The sequence below is a fragment of the Macaca fascicularis genome, chromosome 1, assembly GCF_037993035.2.
Source record: "Macaca fascicularis isolate 582-1 chromosome 1, T2T-MFA8v1.1".
Lineage (NCBI taxonomy): Eukaryota > Metazoa > Chordata > Mammalia > Primates > Cercopithecidae > Macaca > Macaca fascicularis.
Genome location: NC_088375.1, coordinates 62,263,639 through 62,285,632, shown reverse-complemented (window position 1 = coordinate 62,285,632; position 21,994 = coordinate 62,263,639). Strand labels below are relative to the sequence as shown.

Below are 21,994 nucleotides of genomic sequence, written 5' to 3'. Positions count from 1 at the left end.
GGCACTGGGTCTTTCATGACCTCTCCTATGGTTTTTCCCTGCCCCCAACTCCCAGGCAGGCCCTGAGTCTTCTGTTCGACACTTACCACAATGAGGTGGATGCCTTCCTGCTGGCTGATGTGAGTACGAATCCAGGGGCTGGCCTGGCTGCGTGAAAGCTCCTCCTCTCCCCTTCCCCAGTCCTCCTGGGATCACCCAGCACTATGAGGGATCTGGGTGGAGCCTGAAAATCTGTTGGCAGAGCACTTCTTTTTAACCCCTCGCTCATGGGCAAACTAAGACTCCTAGATGTTGGGCAACGGCAAGCGCATAGCCAGGGATTCTGCTCCTCTATAGAAGAAGCAGGTCGGAAACTGCACACTAGTCCCATTCTCTGGAGTAGGATGTCTCCAGAGCTAAGGAACCGAGAGCTGTCACCCCCCAGCTGCTGCACTTGATGTGCATTGGAGCATGCATCCTATGAGCAATGTCAGAAATCTCTGGTTTGAGAGGTTCTGTTTTGCTGTTATCACAGGTAGGAAACCATCAGGAGGTAGAAGGTTTCACATGTAGGGAGGGCCAGAGCCCTACCCGCTTGGACTCACGCAGAGTCTCAAGCCTCAAAACCATGAGAATCAACATTTGTCTTAAATGTCACAATGCCAAAGAAAATCTGACAGTGATCTTCAAAAACAATCCCTTGCTGAGTGTGATGGCTCACGCCTGTAAACGTAACCCTTTGGGAAACTGAGGTGGTAGAATTGCTTGAACCCCAAAGTTCAAGGCCAGCCTGGGCAACACAGCAAGACTCCATCTCTACAAAAAATACAAAAGTTAGCCAGGCATGGTGGCACACACCTGTAGCCCCAGCTGCTCTGGAGGCTGAGGTGGGAGGATCGCTTGAGCCCAGGAGTTTGGGGCTGTAGTGAGCTCTGATCACACCATTGCACTCCAGCCTGGGTGACAGAGTGAGACCCTATCTCAAAAAACAAAACAAAAAACCAATCCCTGTCTCAGTGATCCAGTTAATAGTCATAAACGCGTCCTTTTTGAGGGGTTCAGCATCATGTCTAGTCACTGCCAGAATCCCTTCTCTAGGAGTCTGTGCTTGAACATTTCCAGTGATGGTGGGGAAGCTCTGAACACCTGTGCTGTGCTGGTCTGGCCCTTTGCTAGTGGCTACGATGGGTAGAGAAGTGTAAGAATTGTCGTAGCCTTGGCCAGGTGCAGTGGCTCACGCCTGTAATCCCAGCACTTTGGGAGGCTGAGGTGGGCGGATCACCTGAGGTCAGGAGTTCGAGACTAGCCTAGCCAACATGGTGAAGCCCTGTCTCTACTAAAAATACAAAAATTAGCTGGGCATGATGGCAGGCGCCTATAATCCCAGCTACTTGGGAGGCTGAAGCAAGAAAATCGCTTGAACCAGGGAGGCAGAGGTTGCAGTGAGCCGAGATCGTTCCATTGCACTCTAGCCTGGGTGACAGAGCAAGACTCCGTCTCAAAAAAAAAAAAAAAAATTGTCATAGCCTTTGGGGAGCTTGTGTTCTTGTTAGAAGAATTGAATAGTAACACAAAGCTATTAGTAGACAGAACAGGATGGTAATAAATTAATTAAGGGCTCCTGGAGGATGCTAGAGGAAGGGGATTGGCCAGGGAGGGCTTTATGAAGCAGGTAGAATTTTAGCTGCTCTGTGATTTAAATTTATATAGGTAATCAGAGCTGGACAGGTGAGGGAATTCCAAATGAGAAAATTCCAGAAGCTGAAGTGCAGAGGGGAGGGTATGGCTGTGGCATATCAGTAGAAGTGAGATGAGATCTGTCTGGAAATTCTACAGGTCTCTGGGAGAGACCCTGTATATATGTGTATAGTATAAGTAGACTACAGAGAGAGGCTAGAAATAGGAGGAGCTTCAAGGGGAACGGCTGAAAGAATTGGGGCATGTGGGCATGGCCCATTGAATTCAGTAGGAGAGATTATTTGCTGATGCTGAATATTTGAAAACAAAATGTATTGCACATTTACCTCTGAGGATCATGAATCTCTCTACTCTTCCCAACCCTTTCCTTTAAAGACTGGGGTGGGGGGGGTTTGGAGACCAAGAGCACAAGAGCGGAGCCTGCCAGCCTCACTGTGTCACCTCCCACAGGGGGACTTCCCACTGAAGGCTGACAGGGTGGTCCAGTCCGTCAAGGCCATCTGCAACGCCCTGGCCGCCGTGGAAACCCCTGAGATCACCAATGCTCTCAACCAGCTGCCCCCCTGCCCCTCCCGCATGCAGCCTAAAATTCAGAAGGTAAAGGGGCCTACGGTGCTAGGAGGGGGAAGGAGGAGAGGGATACTGCCAGGTAACTGAGTTGTCTGTTGCTAGGGTGTGTAGGTGTTCACTCACTAAAAAGGGGCTTCTCTCCACCTCCACCTTTTATGTTTAAGGAATTCAACCACAAGAGCTCTTCAAAAATGGATGCCAAGTGTGTCCCCTCTTCCTGAGCTTGAGGGAGAGCTACCTGGGACTGCTTGCTGAGAGCCCAGGCCAGTAAAGGCTTTATTCACAGTCACCAAGGCATTGCCTGACAGTCCGCATATCCATCAGGGCGCAAAAACAAACCAGGAGGAAAATCTCTCTAGAGCCAGGGGCTCCGGGACTCCAGCACGGGCTGTGTGCTCTGCAGACAGGGCCAGCACCACAGACGCTGTGATCTGCAGCCGAGTAGCCTGAGGGTTGGGATCTCTCAGAAGGGTGGACACGATGATTGCTATCCTCCGTCAGCTCACTCTGTCCATCACACAGATCTGGTACAAACCATTACTCTATCCTCTCTGGGGATTCTCAGCTCCTCACATTTCAGCCCATTCTGGTCCAGATGAGTGCAGCTGTGAAAAGCCCTTCTTCCAGCTGTGACGAAAAAGGCCATGGCCCTGAAGCTCCCCTCCCTCTTCTTTTTCCCCCCCCCAAAACAGGATCCCAGCGTCTTGGCTGTGAGGGAAAACCGAGGTAAGGGAACTGCTCTCCATCTTCATCCAGTCGGGCTGCCGAAAACTGCAGTCTCTGCCCAGATTCCTTTTTCTGCCTGGCCCCCTTGATTTATGTGTCGGAGTTTGGCTGGTGTGTCTGTGTGTGTGTGTGTGTGTGTGTTCCTATATGAGGTGTGGACACAGCTGGAGAGCACATTTCTTTCCACAAAGTGTTTTCTCATTATTTTTCCTAGTCATTCCTCCTGGTGTCCCTGGGAGATGGTGATGAGGGTGTAGAAGTGTGGGAGTGGGGTGGCGGGGCAGCGCTAGCCCTGTGATCCAGATGGGAAGCCTCCTACTTTGGTAGATTGTGATTATTCTCCCATCGGCTCACACTTCCTACCTTTCCAATTTAGAATGGGCCTTGCAAGAGGATGAGAAAGAATTTTCCCTACAATTTTTCTAGGATTCCCCTGTCGTGCCCTTGAAGCTGAACTTTGCCCTAAGACCGACCTATATCCCTGGGATTCCTTTGTTTTGTTTTTGTTTTTTGTTTTGGCATCCCTGGGATTCTTATGGTGATTCCCAGTCTTTTGGATTTCATAGACCAGTAAAATGTCCCCCAAAGTATCTGGGGGACCAAGAGAGAATTGGCAGCCTTTTACTTGGCCAAACTTTTTTGACTTTTGCTTTTTTGAAGCAACTGACTATAATTATTAACATTGTTTCCTAAAAGAAAGGACATTTTAATGCTAAATAGCAATAAGTAAAAATAAGGATTATGTTTAACATTGTATAACTGTGGTTTTATGAAAAGCTCATGACATGCTTCTGCTTTTTTCTCATTTCACTGCAGATGGGTGAACTTTGTCACAGCTATTAGAGACTGACTAGCATTTGGGGACCACTTTGTCTTAGGCCATCCTATTCTAGCCAGTGCCCTGGCAATAAGGTAGGGCTTGAGGAGGCCTCATGACTTTCCTTTCTGACCCCTTCCCTTCCCAGAGAAGGTCGTGGAAGCCCTGACCGCTGCCATCTTGGACCTGGTGGAGCTGTACTGCAACACATTCAATGCAGACTTCCAGACGGCAGTGCCCGGGAGCCGCAAGCATGACCTGGTCCAGGAGGCCTGCCATTTCTCCAGGGCCCTGGCCTTCACTGTCTATGCCACCCACCGCATCCCCATCATCTGGGCTACCAGGTGAGCCCAGGGCTGAGCAGCCACTAGGGAGCAAGCTGAGTTTGACCTCCACCAGGGCTTTTTCCTATCTGCATGTAATACCACTGTCCTAAGTCTTAGGATGTGTGGTATTGTGTGACATTGTGGTGCAATGGGGCTGCAGGGGTGAGCCAAGTGTCTGAGGAAGACCTGGGCTGGGGATATCCCAGAGGAGAGAGGAGGTCCCTTAGGAGATGAAGAAGATGCTGTTATTCCCTCTTGGTGCTGGCTGCCTCTGCATCCCTGCCCCCTCCAGAGCCAGGACCAGTGGAAGGAGACGTGGCAACAGATGGCGGATTCCCAGATAGAGTGCACGCTCCCTGGCCAGTGGGAGGGGGCAGGGAGGTGGGATTGACCCTTTGTCTGGGGTTCTCTAGGCCTGCAGGGGTGGGTGGAGGAGGATGTTCTTTTGGTAAAATCCTCAGCTCCTCTGTTGGGTCCCCAGCATCCAAGGCCTGAGGGAATAGGCACTGGGCCCTACCCCGCCCCTGCTGGTCCCCTTTCCCCAACCCCCTTCCCCTTCTCTCTTTGTTCCTCACTTAATGTATTCCTCTGGGCGATTGGCAGAGAACAAAGGAGGCAGCCTGGGAAACCGGGGCCTTCTCTGACCTCTTCTGTCAGGCACCTGTCATGAGCCACAGGGACCCCCGTGTGTTGGCATTCACGTCAGCATATGTCGTCTTCCTCCCCCACCCTTCTCACTTGCGCATGCACGTGCACACACACACATGCACGCACACACAGACACTCGATGGGCTGGAGCTTTCTATAAGGAGGCTGGGTGGCCGGTTCCCATTAAAGAAAGAAAAACCACAAGGCTCAGCATGGAGCCTAAAACCGAGCAGAGGAACTCAGATTAAGTTGCTTTGGCCTGAGCACATTTCCTTACATCCAGTTTGGCTGTCCTATCCAGAGATCCCGTGTTATAGCCCTCAGAGACTGGGAATTTTACCAGGGGAAATGGATTTTGGCCTTAGAGGGATGCATAGGTTTGGGTGATTGGTTTTGGGAGCTGGGTGTCCTGACCTGCTCCCTTTCTTTTGTAGCTATGAAGATTTCTACCTCTCCTGTTCCCTCAGCCATGGCGGCAAGGAGCTGTGCAGCCCCCTGCAGACCCGAAGAGCTCACTTCTCCAAGTACCTCTTCCACCTCATCATCTGGGACCAGCAGTAAGCCCTTCCCCCAGGCTCCAGTGCCCAGGTCACTGCAGACCTACTCAGCCTCTGAAATATCCCTGGGGCCAGATAACTACTCCAGGACTAACGATAAAACCAGGCTTCCTTGTTAACCCTAATTGGACAAGTCATTCAACCTCTTGAGTCTCCACTGCCCTGACTTTTTTTTTTTTTTTTTTTTTTGAGATGGAGTCTTGCTCTGTCGCCCAGGCTGGACTGCAGTGGCGCGATCTCAGCTCACTGCAAGCTCTGCCTCCCAGGTTCACGCCATTCTCCTGCCTCAGCCTCCCAAGTAGCTGGGACTACAGGCGCCCGCCACCACGCCCTGCTAATTTTTTGTACTTTTAGCAGAGATGGGGTTTCACCGTGTTAGCCAGGATGGTCTTGATCTCCTGATCTTGTGATCCGCCCGCCTCAGCCTCCCAGAGTGCTGGGATTACAGGCGTGAGCCGCTGTGCCCGGCCTCCACTTCCCTGACTCTGAAATGGGGCCAAGTATAATTACCACCTCTCAAGTTGTCATGAGGATCCAATGAGAAGTATCTATAAAGGCTCTTTGTAAACCATAAAAAACTTATAAATGTTAGTTGTTAATTTTAATAATACTTCATTTTTTGATCTTGTCTCCCTTAAAGAGTTTAACTAGTTGGAGGGCTTCTCATCCTCTCCCACTTCCCTCAGTTCCTGTAGACTCTGGAGAGGAGACTGTGCTCTTCCCTTTATATAGAGAGAAGGGAGGGTTGTCTAGAGAAGGAGTATTGAGCTTGGATTCCCAGGAGTGAGCCTCTATTTCTAACTCTGTCTTGAGTACTACTTTCTATTCTTTCTGTGCCTCATTTTCTCAAACTGAGAAATGGGGACATTTGTTTCACTCAGAAGCAGTTATGGCATTGAGATGAGATAGGTGGGTTATAAATATAAATATGAAACCAAAAGCACACAGTAGTATTAATCACCACGTGTAAACAATAATTTGGTGTCGGGAAGGTAGGCGTCAGCCAAGCAAAGCAGGAAGGAAACGGAGGAGAGGGTGCTTTGCTTGAATGGGGGCACCGCAGGGGTTTTCCTGCCCTGTGCGTCGTCTGTGCTGTGCTCTACCTTCCTTCCAGTCAGTCAGAAAATCCCCTGCTTGCTGCCCCCAGCTTTGCTTCCCCACACGAGTCCTCATTTGCAGAGCAGCTCGGCAACCTAAGTATTTGGAGCACAGATTAAAGAGACTGAGGAGGGTCCTGGGGAGGCCGAGGATGTAAAATAGGTAGATGAAAAATCTGGAGATGCTGGAAGGGGTGGGTCATTTTACTGATGGACAACTGGGAAAATGGACCCTTTCTCATGCCCTTCACACTTAGGTAATTCTTAGAGCAATAAAGGTGTATATGGCTGGGCATCATGGCTCACACCTGTAGTCACTGTACTTTGAGAGGCCAAGGCAGGACGATCGCTTGAGCCCAGGAATTTGAGACCAGCCTGGGCAACACAAAGAGGCCTTATCTCTACTAAAAAATTATTTTAAAGGAGCCAAGTGTGGTGGCATGCATCTGTAGTCCTAGCTACTTAGGAGGCCGAGGTGGGAGAGTCACTTGGGCCTGGGAGGTCGAGGCCGCAGTGAGCCATGATCACACCACTACATTCACTCTAGGCTGGGCAACAGAGTGAGACCCTATCTTAAAAAAAAAAAAAGGGGGGGGGGCGTGCATAAAAGGTCCTTAAGCAAACAACTGCCAGGACAGGAGAAACTCCTTGCAGGCAGAGGATAGCTGCATTAACTGGCCCTTGAGTTCCACCATTCCTTTGGGATTTTTTGGTCACAATTACTGCTGCTGTCAAGAGAAGGGGTGCCAGCCTGGGCAACAAGGGAGATCCAATTTCTACAAAAAATACAAACAATTAGCCGAGTGTGGTGGCATACACCCGTGGTCCCAGCTACTTAGGAGGCTGAGGTGGGAGAATCACTTGAGCCTGGGAGGTGAAGGCTGCAGTGAGCATCCAGCCTGGGCAACAGAGCAAGACCCTGTCTCAAAAAAAAAAAAAAAAAAAAAAAAGGGGGGTGCTGTAGTCTTCTGGCCCAGGAGGACTTTAAAAAATTGGCCTTAAATCCTTTTCTCATACAGTATCAGAGGTATAGAGGCAGCCTAGCCTGCGCCATGAGTTTCATTTTGTCCCCTGAGATCCCTACTTTGAATTTTAATGGGCCAGTCCCCTGCCTAGAGCCTTGTGAAGGGCATTATCTTGCACTGTCCATCCAGATGCCCTGAATGAGACTTCTTGGCCCTTCATGGTCAAGACCAAGACATTTGGGGGAGGGCGTGCCAGCGTTCAGAGGACAGGCTTTGGGCCAGTCATTCTCTCCTTCCTACTGTAGTTGCAGCCTCAGGCAGGTCTTTCAAACTAGAATGGTGGTGATAACAGGGCCTACCCTACAGGATTGTTTGAGGAGCAGTTAGGACACTGTAAATAAAGTACTTGGCACAGGCTTCTTAGCTGGGGAGCCCTCTTGGTTTTGGTTTCTCCGTTCCAGGTGACTGACAAACTGGCTGATACATGGGGATATGTGCGCATGAAAATACTCTCTGTATAACTCAGTGCCAGTGCAGTAACCACAGCGTCACATAGCAAAAAGTACACAGTGTGCACACACATCATGCAAGTGAAGCTATGTTCCCCTTCTCCCTGATGAGAAACTGAGGCACGGAGATGGGAGTTAACTTGCCCAGGATTGTGAGTGGCAGAACCAGGACTGGAGCCAACCAGCACATTCCAGGAATCCTTCCTGGAGGAGGCAGCCTGTGTGATATGATGTTGTTGAATGGGCTGCAGGAAGGAGAGGGTTTCTAAGGGAGGAAGGTAAGGGCCGCAGCCAACATAATGGTTATCCTGACCAGCCCTAGGTGAAGGTCTGTGGGAGAGGTTTTGGAATACCAGATATACCCAAGGATTGAAGGGAAAGAGGGCCTTGGCTGGCTCTGGTTTCACTCATAAAATCTTCTCACTCTCCTTTTCCTTAAGACATGAAGCTGGAAGCTTCTTCTTTAGGCGAAAAGAGAGGGCTCAGGACCAGCTCCCTCTCCCCTTTGCTATGGGGTCAGGTGATTCTCTGCCCCACTGTAGCAGTCCAGGGATCAGCTAACTCTCAAAATAGGCTCAGCAGCCGTGCTTTGTCACCTCCAGCCAAGCCCTGGCCTGGCATGTCTGCTGGCCGCTGGAGGGGCCCTAATTATAGCTGTGGGCCCCCAGGGTAGAGGCAGCTGGGATAGAGCAGGGCTCTGCCAGTCTGTGGTGGGCTGGAGGGAGTGCCTCACTTAGGTGGAGATTCCCCTGGAGGACAGCGGCGAGGCAGGCTGCTTTATCATGAAACTGCTAACCTTGGGGGTGGCTGCCCTGCCTCTGTGCCCTCTGGCGTAGAAGTTGCTGGGCCCTGGGCTGGCCAGGAGGGTGTGACAGTATGGACTTTGGCCCAGGGACAGCTTCCCGGAAAGGTAACATGGGTCCTCCCTGCTTTTCCACAGCTCCCCTCCCCTGTGTACTTCACCCCACCTAGCAGTTCCTTATCCTGAGCATAGAGGGAGCGGCTAGGTGTGGTTCAGACTGAGGACCTGGAGAGAACTTACGGGCTTGAGCAGTGGTGGGCCTATGTGTCTCAGTTCTCTTGGTCCTGCCATTGGCTTTCTCACCTGGGGGACTTGGAGAAGCCCCTCCTCTTTGTCCCTTTGGCTTTGAATCTGTTTGGGGGTGGGGGTGAGAAAAACCCATCGTGTGTCCCTGGGGCTAGGTGAAGGGGACTTGTATGAGGACAAGTGACAGGGCTGTGGGGGAGGGTGAACCGAGGGCAGAGAACATGGTGCTTCTTCTTGGTGGCTCTCAGCAGCGAGAAGTGGGGGAGGGATGGGGGCTGTCAAATGGAAAAGGAGGACAAAAGGAGTAGCTTTGTGGACCCTCTGAAGAAATTCTAAAACAAGGAAAGGAGCAAGGCTGACAACATGGGATGTGTCATCACCTGAACTCCGAGGTGGCTCTGCTAAGCAAGTTCTGTCCGGGCACCATGGGTAGCCTCAACATCAGGGGATGTTTGCCTCACTCTACTGCAAAGCTCCAAGGACACATTGTGCTTCTGGGAACATCCAGTGGGGTTTTCGCCTAGTTTGGGGCCTCTCCTGGTTCTGTAGGAGGAGGGCTTCCTCAGGGAGTGTGTCTGAACCCTGAGAGGCAGGCTGTATCCTCAGCCTCAGCCTGACTTCCTGGACCACCTGTTGCTTGAAGCCACAGGAGTGGCCCCTCCTAATTTGATTTCCTGTCCTCCATAGGATCTGCTTCCCAGTGCAGGTGAACCGGCTGCCTCGGGAGACCCTGCTGTGTGCCACTCTCTATGCTCTGCCCATCCCCCCACCGGGGAGCTCCTCAGAGGCCAACAAGCAGCGGCGGGTGCCTGAAGCCCTGGGCTGGGTCACTACCCCACTCTTCAACTTCAGGCAGTATGTGAGCCCCAGGGTACAGCTTCTTGGCCTTGGGAGGGGAGGAGGGGGACAGAGAAAGGGGCCTGGCTGCTGCACTGGCCAGTGTGCCTTGGGAGAGTTGGCCATGTGGGGCTCACTGGTGAAATCCAGAGGATCCCCAAGCACAGAACTGGTGACCAGGAGTATTGATGTAATCAAGAGCCTCTGAGTGGTTCTGGTGGCACAGGACCATGTTGAGGATACATGGAAAAGCAATGCTTGGGTAATAGATCATCTGGTCTTGTCATTGGAAGAACCTTAGAGGTCATCTAGCCCAGCCTCCCCACCTCACCAAGGCATCCCTGCCACCAAGTCATCCAGACCAGGGTGTGGTTAGCTCACAAGTCTCTTGGAGGGTGTGAGCTTTTATAGGACTTGGGAGAAGGAAGAGGCTATGGTCTACGGGGAGACTGAGAGAGGGGAGTTGGATGGTGGCTTCAAACAGAAAAGGCAGATTTTTGGATTGGGGGAGCAGGAGAAATACTCTCTGCTTAGCCATTTTAGCAGCTCTTCCCACTCTCCTTCCTTCTTAGGGTCCTGACCTGTGGCCGGAAGCTTCTGGGTTTATGGCCAGCAACACAGGAAAATCCCAGTGCCCGTTGGAGTGCACCTAATTTCCACCAGCCAGACAGTGTCATCCTGCAGGTGAGGCTTTAGCCTTTCCCTCCCACTCACCAGCAAGACCATTCCAGTCAACTCTACATTTTTCCCCTTGAGATTTGGGCTGGGACAACAGGAGACAGTGCTAGAACTTCAAGCATGGGAGGATGATGTGACTGAAGCAACTGAGTGAATATGGTTAGATGTGGAGTGTGAGGTGAGCTCTGGGGTATCCATCTCCCATCTCCTGGAGGTTAAATTGATTTCGTGGAGCCTGAAGATGGGGTCTGAGACCCTCTGCATTCAGGGCTCAGCTTCTGAGTCCCTTGTATTGAATCCTAATACTTCTAAGTCTGATCAAACCTGACCTGTGCCCTCTTGGAGCCTGAGGGGACACCTTTCCCCCTTCCGGTGACTCAGTGCTTTGGCAGGATGGACCTATTCTCCAGGGAGAAGAGGAGGAGCTGGTCACGCCCAAGGTCTAGTTCCTAGTTCCCAGCTTCCCTTTCTTGTGGTTATGAGATACCTTGTGTGAATGTTGACATAGAATGAAAGCTCCCTGAGGCAGGTTTTTTTTTTTTTGAGACAGGATCTCTGTCACCCAGGCTGGAATGTAAAGGCATAATCTTGGCTCACTGCAACCTCTGCCTTCCACACACAAACCATCCCCCCACCTCAGCCTCCCAAGTAGATGGGACTACAGTTGCATACCACCACGCCCAGCTAATTTTTGTCTGTCTTATTTACTACTCTATGCCCAGAGCCTAGAAAATGCCTGGCACATGTTAGGATTCAATAGATATTTGTTGAACGAGGCTGGGTGCGGTGGCTCATACCTGTAATGCCAGCACTTTGGGAGGCCGAGGCAGGGGGCTCACCTGAGGTCAGGAGTTCGAGACCAGACTGGCCAACATGGTGATACCCTGTCTCTACTAGAAATACAAAAATTAGCTGGGCGTGGTGGTGCGTGCCTGTAATGCCAGGTACTCAGGAAGCTGAGGCATGAGAATCGCTTGAACCTGGGAGGCAAAGGTTGCAGTGAGCTGAGATCACACCCCTGCACATTCGAGCCTGGGTGACAGAGCAAGACTCTGTCTCAAAAAAAAAAAAAAGATATTTGTTGAATGAAAGAAAGTAGAGCTCTTTTGGAGACTTGGCTCACTCAGCTCTGATACTTTAGTAGGATGAACATCTGGTGGCATAGAGTAGGGACCAAGTGTCCCAGGGCCTTCTCCCAGTTGTGGTTCCGCCTCCCCTCTGGCAGCAGTGCCCTCTGGCACCCCATGGAAGGCTCCCTGGACTCAGCCTGGATGTACCCCATGGTTCAGCTGGGTGACACTTCTGTTCAGAGTTCTGGCTGGGGCTTGTCCCCACACCCCTCACCAACGTGCATCTCCACCGAACCTCTTCCTCACGTGTCCATTCTTTTTCTCTTTTTGTTTCCCTTTCATTTTTTCTGAGAGTTATAGCTGGAAAGGACTTCAGAGATCACCGAGTCTAACTGGGTTATTTTACAAAGAACCTGAGGGAAAGTGAGGGAGGGACAAGGCTGGAATGCTGGGGTGAGAGAAAGAAGCTGGGAGTCCACACGCTGCCTGTTCTCTCTCCTCACGTCCTTGATCCCATCCCCCAGATTGACTTCCCCACCTCGGCCTTTGACATCAAGTTCACCAGCCCCCCTGGAGACAAGTTCAGCCCCCGCTATGAGTTTGGCAGCCTCCGGGAAGAAGACCAGCGCAAGCTTAAAGACATCATGCAGAAGGAGTCCCTCTACTGGTGAGCCCGGGCCCCCACTGAATCTGCCATGTTTCATCTGACCTCCCAGCATTGTCTCTGTCCTGCTTTGGGAGTGGAGGTGGGAAGGGGAGGCAGCCCCCAGGCTTTTCTCCATCAGCTGACACTAGGAAAAGTAGAGAGGTCAAGGTCAGGAAATTAGATCTGAGAGTACCCAAGTCCCCACCCCAGGGACTTGGTCCATACTCAGCTACCCAGGAGGACCAGAGCTCTGCCCCACGTCCCAGATGTGCTGCCTACTACCTTCTGTCCACTGGGGCAGCTGGCCCCACCACCCTGCCCCCACCTCCTGCCCTCACCTCCTGCCCCTTCCACACCAACAGCCTTTGAATTTTTCTGGCCCTGTCACTTTCCAAAAAGGATCAGGTGTCAAGGCAAGCTGGCAGCTCTTAAGGGTAAGCGAGTCCAGGCTGATCTCATCCTTGGGGCTGCTGCTTTCACAGGATTGGAGAAGGAGGGGTGAGAACAGAACTGGAGGAGCTGGAGGGACCCGGTTCCCCTGCCTGCTCTCTGTTTACTTCTCTGGCTCCTGCACAGCCCTGTGCGTGTGTTGTGTGTGTGGGGACATGAGAGAGACGGGGCTCATCTCTGTCCCTTATGTCCACCCTGAGTAGCTGGAGTAGCTGAGTGACCGCAGACCTCCCTTCCCCCATTCTGCCCACTGCACTTCATTAGCCCCTCAGCTCCCTTCTCCCATTAGACACCTGATCTCAGGCAAGGCCCAATTAGCTGCAGGTCCTTGAAAGCCGACAGCTGGTCCCTGGAGGCCCCAGGAGGCCCCTCAGCAGCCCAGACCCTGGTGTTGGGGGACCACTGCCCTCTGGTGGTTCTACTTGAGAGTGGTACCCTCAGGGCATCCGCAGGAGGGGTAGCAGATTCGGGTGCCCTTGGCCCATGCATTCTGCCTCCAACCAAGATGTCGGTGAGTTGGGATCAAAGATAGGATTTGGGCCCTGGTTCCCGAACTTTGCTTCATATTGGAATCACCTGGTGATCTTTGGCATATACCGATGCCTGGCTTCCCCAGCCATTCGGACATAACTGGTATCAGGTGTGACCCAGGCATGGCAAGGGGGTTCACCAAGCCCCTCAAGTGGCTATCATATGCAGCAAAGCTTGGGAACCACTGAATTGCAGTGTGTGCAGCACTCCCTTGAGGGTAAGTACTGCGCCCCTTGGCTGACGCTCTTCTCTCCCACTGCCCCCTACCCTCCCACCACCTTCTCCTTTCCCCATGCCCACCAGGCTCACTGATGCTGACAAGAAGCGCCTGTGGGAGAAGCGATATTACTGCCACTCGGAGGTGAGCTCGCTCCCCCTGGTGCTCGCCAGCGCCCCCAGCTGGGAGTGGGCTTGCCTGCCTGACATCTATGCTCTCCTGAAGCAGTGGACCCACATGAACCACCAGGATGCCCTGGGGCTCCTGCATGCCACGTGAGTTGTAACATCCGCCTTTTCTGACCATGTGTCCTTGTAGAAGCCAGAGCATGGCACTGCCCATCACTGATCTGAGCCAGCCCTGGGGAAAATGGTAAAGTGGGTGTGGATATTCAGGGATTTTCCATTTCTCCTTTTTGCTTTTCCTTTCTCATCTTCCCCCCCAATGTTATATTATGGTCATTTTTCAAACATACAACAAAATTGAAAATTATACAGTGAATGCCCGTGTGCCCACCACCTAGATTCTGTCGTTAGCATTTGCTCCATGGGCTGGATTGCATACATTTCATTTATCCATCCCTGTATCCATCCATCTATCCATCTTATTTTTTATGCTTTTTTTTTTTTTTTTTTTTTTTTTTTTGAGACAGGGTCTTGCTCTGTCACCCAGGCTGGAGTGCAGTGGCATGAATATGGCTCACTGCAGCCTTGACCTCCTGGGCTCAAGCACTCCTCCTGCCTCAGCCTCCCAAGTAGCTGGAACAACAAGTGCACACCACCACACCTGACTAATTTTTAAAATTTTTTTGTAGAGATAAAGTCTTACTATGTTGCCTGGGCTGGTTTCAAACTCTTGGGTTCAAGTAATGCTCCCTCCTTGGCCTTCCAAAATGCTGAGATTATAGGTGTGAGCTACCATGCCCAGCCTTTTTATACATTTTGAAGTAAATTACAGACACCATTAAACTCCCTGCTTTGGCATGCACATCATTACCTAGAGCTCAATGTTTGTTCTGTGTTGTTTTTCTTTTGAGGCAACATTTACACATAAGCAAATACCCAAAGTTTACCTGTACACTGGCTGAGTTTTGACAAATGCATACACCTGTGTAACTGAAATCCTTATTACTTAGTTTTATTTTAACCATCGTCTCTCCCCTCTTGCTCTTGAAGGGTTCTCTGGGGACCCAAGGCTTCCAGTCTCAGATCCGTTAGGGCTGCCTTTTCTAGGTGGTACCCAGGATTTCCTGCTTATTTCTCACCACTCTCAGTAATCAAAATGTACCTATTCACGTGACCTGCCTTAAGGAGTTTTTGAGCCAATGGTTTTGTTAATCTCTGCTAAACTAATTCTGCCAATGTTTATTGGCTTATATAAAATTCTGTGATTTTCTGTTATGTGCCTGGTACATTTTGCATTAAAGGATGTTACCAAGACAAAATAATGCTTTTACCCACATCAGGGCCCTCCAGTGGTGGGAATTTCTGACACAGTGGGAGTCAAGGGAGAACTCTTTGGGAGTAGGGTTGAGGACTTTGTTCCGTTTTCTTTTTTTTTTTTTTTTTTTTGAGACGGAGTCTCGCGCTGTGTCACCCAGGCTGGAGTGCAGTGGCGCGATCTTGGCTCACTGCAAGCTCCGCCTCCCAGGTTCACGCCATTCTCCTGCCTCAGCCTCCGAGTAGCTGGGACTACAGGCCCCCGCCACCACGCCCGGCTAGTTTTTTGTATTTTTAGTAGAGACGGGGTTTCACCATGTTAGCCAGGATGGTCTTGATCTCCGGACCTCGTGATCCACCCGCCTCGGCCTCCCAAAGTGCTGGGATTACAGGCTTGAGCCACCGCGCCCGGCCATTCCGTTTTCTTTAAATCATCCAAGGAGTGAGAGTGGCTGCCCAATTGCTCCCCCATGGCTCAAAGTAGACTCTGATCATGAAGAAGGCTCATTCCCAAGGGTCGCTATCCAGGGAAGGTGCTAAGGATTCTTCTAGTGACTTTGGCAGAACTAGGGCCATTGCATTTTCTTTCTCCACGCCTCTGAAGCCCAGGTGTGAGGGTGCTTGGCTCACAGCTGTTCCTCAACCTGCAGCTAGGTTGTCAGGGCACTGGGCTCTGTTTTGCAGCTTCCCGGACCAGGAGGTGCGTCGTATGGCCGTGCAGTGGATTGGCTCACTCTCGGATGCCGAGCTGCTGGACTACCTGCCCCAGCTGGTACAGGTGGGTGGATTGGTTCTCCCTCCAGTTTTGCCGGTCTCATCCCCAATATCCCAAGTGAGTCTGCCCCTTAGAAACCAGAGATCCCAGTGCAATGATAATAGGTGTAGGTTACAGGCAGTTTATGAAGCTTCATATTTTCTTTCTCCCTTTCTCCGAAACAGGCCCTGAAGTATGAATGCTACCTGGACAGCCCGTTGGTGCGCTTCCTTCTGAAACGAGCTGTGTCTGACTTGAGAGTGACTCACTACTTCTTCTGGTAAAACTGCATGTAGAAAAGTAGGAGGTAGACACGTGTCTTTCACATAGGAGTATTTCACTTTTAGGCATGCAAGGGCAAGGAGCTGAGTTGTCCAAGCTCCAGTATGTTGCTGACTTACCCTGTGGCCTTGGTCCAGCATCTTTTCCTCAGGGGTCTCAGCTCACCCCCATGTAACATAGTGAGGATTATGTTATCCTGTCTCTCCTCTATCCACACATGGCAGAAATAGGAAGGGGAAACAAGATGCAGAGGGGCTGTGAACTCTACTTAAAGACAGAGTGAGGGCACAGACTGGGGTATGGGCACAGGTGAACATCTCCATATAAGCTGTACATACCGAGTGTATTTTCCCTCCCAAGTTCAGGGGGGTTTTGCAGTGAGTTGGAGCTGGACTTGACTCTGTCTCCCCCTGCACCCTTGCCTTTAACCCCTGGAGTGCTCTGACTCCCGCCTCCCTCTGCCTTGCAGGTTGCTGAAGGATGGCCTCAAGGACTCTCAGTTCAGCATCCGCTACCAGTATCTGCTGGCAGCCTTACTGTGCTGCTGTGGCAAGGGGCTGAGAGAGGAGTTTAACCGCCAGTGCTGGCTTGTCAATGCCCTGGCCAAACTGGCCCAGCAGGTCCGGGAGGCAGCCCCATCTGCAAGGCAGGTTAGTGGGGTGAGGCTGCCTCTACCCATTTCTCATCTAGGGCTTTGGCAGCCAGTGTCTTCTTAGGAATCCTGAACAACAAGATTCCATGTGATGATTTTTGATTTTGGAGCTGGGAGCAGATGACTCTGGAACCTGTAGGCTGTAAACAGGCAGTCCACAAGCTAGATACAGCCCGTGGATGTGTTTTGTTTGTCCTGTAAAATATTGAAATTTATTTAGCTGTTTGTTTTAAAGGCTAAGCACAGTTGTGTAAGTTGTTCACTGCACAAGAGCACTCAGCCAGAAGGGGCAAGTGAGGGCTGAAATCCAGCCATATTTTGTTCACCATGCTGTGACCCATGGCTCAGGCCGGATGCCACCCAGAGAGGACACCTTTATCTGTTTGTATGAAGGCATTATAACCAGTGAGCGGTGTTCCTGGTTAATGACATTTAAAAATTGAGAGATTGTGTATCAACGTCCAGATTGTGAGCTTTTCTTGGCAAAAGCCTGAGCAGCTCTTCCCCCTTGAGAGACAGCCTGCCCTCTCTGTGCACTGTGGCCTGCTTCATGCTGTTCTGCCATCTGCTGCCCTCTAGAGCTATCTAGTGTTGCTGTTAGCGCACTGTCCCAGGCTGGGGTGTAGGGGGTCCTCCTCCTTAAGGATCTTCTGGAGGGTGTCCACACTTCTCAGGGGGCTGGTTTTCATACCAACTACTACTGACAATCCACCCCTGGGAGAGGTCTGGTTCTCAGTATGGACCCTTCATTTCACTTCTGCTGTACTCCTCCCCTTCTTCCCAGGGAATACTCCGCACGGGCCTGGAGGAAGTGAAGCAGTTCTTTATCCTCAATGGCTCGTGCCGCCTGCCACTCAGCCCCAGTCTGCTGGTTAAGGGAATCGTGCCCAGGGTGAGTGACTGGTAGGTTTGGGGCTCTCAGAGTGGGAGGGCTCAGTGGAGGTGAGGTCCTCACTAACCAGGCATGCAAGGGCGAGGAGAGCTGAGTTGTCTCGGCTTCAGTATGTTGCTGACTTACCATGTGGTCTTGGCCCAGCACCTTTTCCTCAGGGGTCTCAGCTCACCCCCATGTAACATGGTGAGGATTATGTTATCCTGTCTCTCCTCTACCCACACATGGCAGAAATAGAAAGGAGAAACAAGATGCAGAAGGGCTGTGAACTCTGTTTAAAGACAGAGTGAGGGCACAGACTGGGGTATGGGCGCAGGTGAGCATCTCCATCTAAGCTGTAAAATAAGAGAGAGATTAGGAAGAAAGGCCTCTTTGTGCCGCTTCCCATTCCTCATGTGTATGGACTTTTAGAAGCCTGACAGCTCGCAGGGTGGAGGAATTGGGTTGGAGGCTGGGCAGCTGGGCAGATGTCTTTCTCTGATGATGTTGGGGATGAAGTCAGGGGTAGTGGTGGTGATAGCTGTCATCTGTCATTTATTGAGCACTCTCTGTGCCCGGCCCTGTTCTGAGTGCTTAACGTTGGTTATGGCATTTCATCCTCACAACTCTTAGGACATGGGTACTATTGGGAGTCCCCTTTTACAGAGGAGTAAACTGAGGTATAGGTGGGACATGTGATTTACCAGAGGTCACACAACTAGTAAGCTGTGTGCAGAATGAACTAACAGGCTGAGAGGTCAAGTGCTGGAACTGAGGTCATAACAAACTGAATTGGGATGATGACTATAACGAGAGAAGGAAGGAAGTTGGGTTCCTGAGAAATCCGGAAGAAACAGTGAGCAGGTCTTGGGTGGACCGGCAGCAGGAGGGAGGCGGCATCTTGATCTGAAGTGGAGAGGTCGTTATCCTTTCCTGGCACAGGCTACTCTGACCCTCGTCACTATCCTTTTCACCATGGCAGGACTGTTCCTACTTCAACTCCAATGCTGTCCCCCTCAAACTCTCCTTCCAAAATGTGGATCCCCTGGGTGAGAACATCCGTGTCATCTTCAAGGTGAGAATACTTTACTCAAGCCTGGTGGACCAGGGTGGGAGAGAGAAGGAGGCAGCCTAGAGTGGCATTAAGTAGCTCCTGGGTGGTTCTCTTCCCACTGTTCCATGCTGTCTTAATGTAGGAAAGACGATCAGGTGAAAAAGGATTTAGACGAATTCTGCATGGCCTCAGAGGGCTAAGAACAGAGTGTTAGGTATAGGGAGGCAACTCACAGCTCAATATCCCGAGTGCTTTCTAGGAGGCAGAGCTCCCTCAACAATGGGTTGGGTAAGATGGTGATCCACTTGTCCCTCGGGTATTCAGGCAGAGGCTGAATGTCACATGGCAGGGCTGCTGAAGAGGAAATTAATATATCAGGTGCAGGTCCAACTAGATGAACCCTGAGGTCCCTTCTAACTCTGATGTATCCACAATTCTGAGAAGTAAATGATAGTCTCAGAGCATATAATCTAACGGGGGAGACAAAATACATGCACGTGACTTAGTAACTTATATATTTGCTGTGTGCAAGTTCCAAATCCAAAGTGTAAACATTCAAGTTTAAAAAAAGGCCTGATGGCCTGGGCGTGGCACCTCATGCCTATAATCCCAGCACTTGGGGAGGCTGAGGCATGCAGATCACTTGAGGTGAGGAGTTTGAGACCAGCCTGGCCAAGATGGTGAGACCCCATCTCTACTACAAATACAAAACAAAATTAGCTGGGCGTGGTGGCAGGCACCTGTAATTCCAGCTACTTGGGAGGCTGAGGTGGGAGAATCATTTGAATCCGGGAGACAGAGGTTGCAGTGAGCCAAGATTGTGCCACTGCACTCCAGGCTGGGTGACAGAGTGAGACAACATTATCTCAAAAAAAAAAAAAAAAAAAGCCTGATGGTCAGAGGGGCTACATGCAGAAGTGGACCGTGAATTTAATTCAGATGGGGCCATGGGATTGAGGGACAAGCTGGAACAACACATGGGCAAACTGGGAAGGTTCCTGGGCCATCTTTGACCTGGTCTGAGCTGAGTGAGCAGGTCAGGGATATGAGGACGGGGAACTCCCTGTCACTGTTAGTTTAGGGTCAAGGTTCAGCACTTGGGAGACCTGAGAGCTGGGGAGGCAGTGGAGACGGGATCTGGTCACTTTCTCCCTCCATCCAGTGTGGGGACGACCTTCGCCAGGACATGCTGACGCTGCAGATGATTCGCATCATGAGCAAGATCTGGGTCCAGGAGGGGCTGGACATGCGCATGGTCATCTTCCGCTGCTTCTCCACTGGCCGGGGCAGAGGTCAGTTGGGAGTGGGAGTGAGGGTGGTGGACGGGACCCCTTTGCTTATTGTCCTTCCGCCCATTGCCAACACAAACTGTGTCCTCCTCCAGGAAAGTGAAAAGGGCAAGATTATTTCATGAGAAGCTGTGGGATAGCCTTAAAAGGGAGGCATGGGAGAGAGACTGTTATAAAGTGAAACAGACTTGGCGCTGTAACAGCCAAGCATGTTGTACATGTAGACTTTGGATCCTGATTAAAACAAACCAATTGTAAGGAAATAGTTTTTGGGGCAGGCATGGTAGCTCATGCCTGTAATCCCAGCACTTTGGGAAGCTGAGATGGGAGAATTGCTTGAGCTCAGGAATGTTTGAGACCAACCTAGACACAGAGCGAAACCTCATCTCTAATAAAAATGATAAAAAATTAGCCGGGTCCAATGGCATGTGCCTGCAGTCCCAACTCTTCGGGAGGCTGAGGCAGATGGATCGCTTGAGTCCAGGAGTTCGAAGCTGTAGTAAGCCATGATGGTGCCACTGTACTTCAGACTGGGTGACAGAGTGAGACCCTGTGTGAAAAAAAAAAAATGTGGAGATATATATATATATATATATATATATATATATAGAGAGAGAGAGAGAGAGAGAGAGAGAGAGAGAGAGAGAGAGACAATGGGGGAAATTTGAATATAGATTGAGTTAGATTAAAGAGTGATTGTTAATTTTTTGGATGTGACAATGGCATGGTGTCTTTGTTAATTACATTTGAAATATTTATGAGTGAAATAAAGTATCTGGGATTTGCTTTAAAATACTCCAAGGTGGCAGGGAGTGGAGAAATAGGGTTGTGTGATTAGCAAACAAGATTAGCAAAATGTTGACAATTTTTGAAGCTGGGTGATTGTTACATGTATTTTTAAATTCCTGTAGTAAAAGCTAAAAACAAAGGGAGCAGCAGCTATGAACTGGAGAGACCAAAAAGTCACAGTATGGAATAGGAAATGTGGGAATGACCTTCCTTTCTATGGTTATTCTTTTCCTGTTATCATCAGACTTAGTCCAAATGCCTTACACCTTAATTTATAGAGGAGCATGAGCACCGTCCTTGTAGTCCTCTCCCTGCAGTCCCCTTCATTCTGGTCTGGAACGTGACCCCCATTTCTCCCCTCACAGGGATGGTGGAGATGATCCCTAATGCCGAGACCCTGCGTAAGATCCAGGTGGAGCATGGGGTGACCGGCTCGTTCAAGGACCGGCCCCTGGCAGACTGGCTGCAGAAACACAACCCTGGGGAGGACGAGTATGAGAAGGTAGGGTTGGGGGTGGGGAGTGCATCTGGGGTGCGTGTGCCTGATGCCAGCACACAACTCTTTAACCACAAGACCCGCACTTGCTCAGAGAAGACAGCTCAGCTTTGTTGGCAGAAGGACCTACCCTTTCTTCGTTGACTGGTGCCTCCAAATAGCTAGGGGTGACTCACTCAAATGCCTCTTGTAAGCTGGCTGAGAAAATCCCCTGATACTGGACTGAGAAACTTTCATTGAGTTCCCCTGGCAGATTAAGCCTTGGAGGAGGCGCCAGCTTTTGAGAACCTACCTGTATCCCTCCCAGTTGTGGATCTTGTTCAACTTCCCTTGTGTTCTTAGAGGGTTCAGTGGTACTTTCTAGAATAAGAGTTGGTTGGAAGAGACTTTAGAGATCCCTTTATTCCAGCCCCTTCTTTTCATAGCTGTGAATTAAGACTCACTCACTCACTCCTAGTTATGGAGCTCATGTGTGGCAAGGCTGTAACTCAAAGCTAGGATTGAGGTTAGATATGAGACAGATGAGTGAAAAGAGGGCTGGCTGGTTCGTGATGAACGAAGATTAGATTAGAAGTGGAGCTTTCCTGGGTGGTAGGGCCTTGGTAGCCTGCTATGGTCCATGGGCTGTTCCCAGCCTCACAACTCTAGTCTCTCGGTTAATTAGGTTGAGGGAAGTAGGGACACTGGGAAGGAACAAATCACAATAACCAAACTCACAAGAGACTGGCTATATGCCAGAATGCTAATTCATATAATTTTAACTTCAAGGGACCCAAATACTAATTTATATTGATCAATGTACTTTATCCTGGAGGGAAAACCAGCATGGGCAGCCAAGGTATAATCAGAACATTGTTCAGTGAATGTGTAATTAGATGATCTTAAATGGCTTTCAGTGTTTGTGTTCTCCAGGGCTTAATTCCTGGTCAGCTGGGCCCTCTTCGCACTCTTCTTGTGCCAGCTCATTGTCTTATGACTTCAACTACCACCTAAATGTTG

The 21,994-nt window shown here is 50.6% G+C and overlaps 1 protein-coding gene and 1 long non-coding RNA gene across 9 annotated transcripts in view; one reads left to right on the top strand and one right to left on the bottom strand.

The window, feature by feature from the left end:
- The window catches only part of PIK3C2B (phosphatidylinositol-4-phosphate 3-kinase catalytic subunit type 2 beta), a 71,834-nt gene that overhangs the window by 33,841 nt on the left and 15,999 nt on the right, over positions 1–21,994 (top strand). For 6 of the 7 annotated variants that reach the window (XR_012431879.1, XR_012431873.1, XM_005540554.5 and 3 more), the window contains 16 exons: positions 56–119; positions 2,128–2,274; positions 2,940–2,973; positions 3,939–4,134; positions 5,199–5,321; positions 9,628–9,795; positions 10,350–10,461; positions 12,050–12,192; positions 13,456–13,644; positions 15,493–15,586; positions 15,748–15,842; positions 16,314–16,494; positions 17,281–17,388; positions 18,350–18,442; positions 19,584–19,713; positions 20,865–21,001. Coding sequence is in view for 5 of the 7 variants with exons in the window: in XM_005540554.5 (XP_005540611.3) it covers positions 56–119; positions 2,128–2,274; positions 2,940–2,973; positions 3,939–4,134; positions 5,199–5,321; positions 9,628–9,795; positions 10,350–10,461; positions 12,050–12,192; positions 13,456–13,644; positions 15,493–15,586; positions 15,748–15,842; positions 16,314–16,494; positions 17,281–17,388; positions 18,350–18,442; positions 19,584–19,713; positions 20,865–21,001 (2,014 nt within the window). In the remaining 2 variants the exon portion in view is untranslated. The remainder of the gene's footprint in view (positions 1–55; positions 120–2,127; positions 2,275–2,939; positions 2,974–3,938; positions 4,135–5,198; positions 5,322–9,627; positions 9,796–10,349; positions 10,462–12,049; positions 12,193–13,455; positions 13,645–15,492; positions 15,587–15,747; positions 15,843–16,313; positions 16,495–17,280; positions 17,389–18,349; positions 18,443–19,583; positions 19,714–20,864; positions 21,002–21,994) is intronic. The other variant, XM_074033882.1, reaches the window with a different exon arrangement.
- LOC107129425 (uncharacterized) overlaps positions 18,440–21,994 on the bottom strand; it is a 31,068-nt gene continuing 27,513 nt past the window's right edge. The window contains exons 3-4 of one of the 2 annotated variants that reach the window (XR_010585084.2): positions 19,528–20,260; positions 18,440–18,775 (exon numbers count right to left, since the gene is read on the bottom strand). This is a non-coding gene — a long non-coding RNA (uncharacterized lncRNA). Of the gene's footprint in view, positions 18,776–18,913; positions 20,261–21,994 lie in introns of those variants that run through there. The other variant, XR_012431947.1, reaches the window with a different exon arrangement.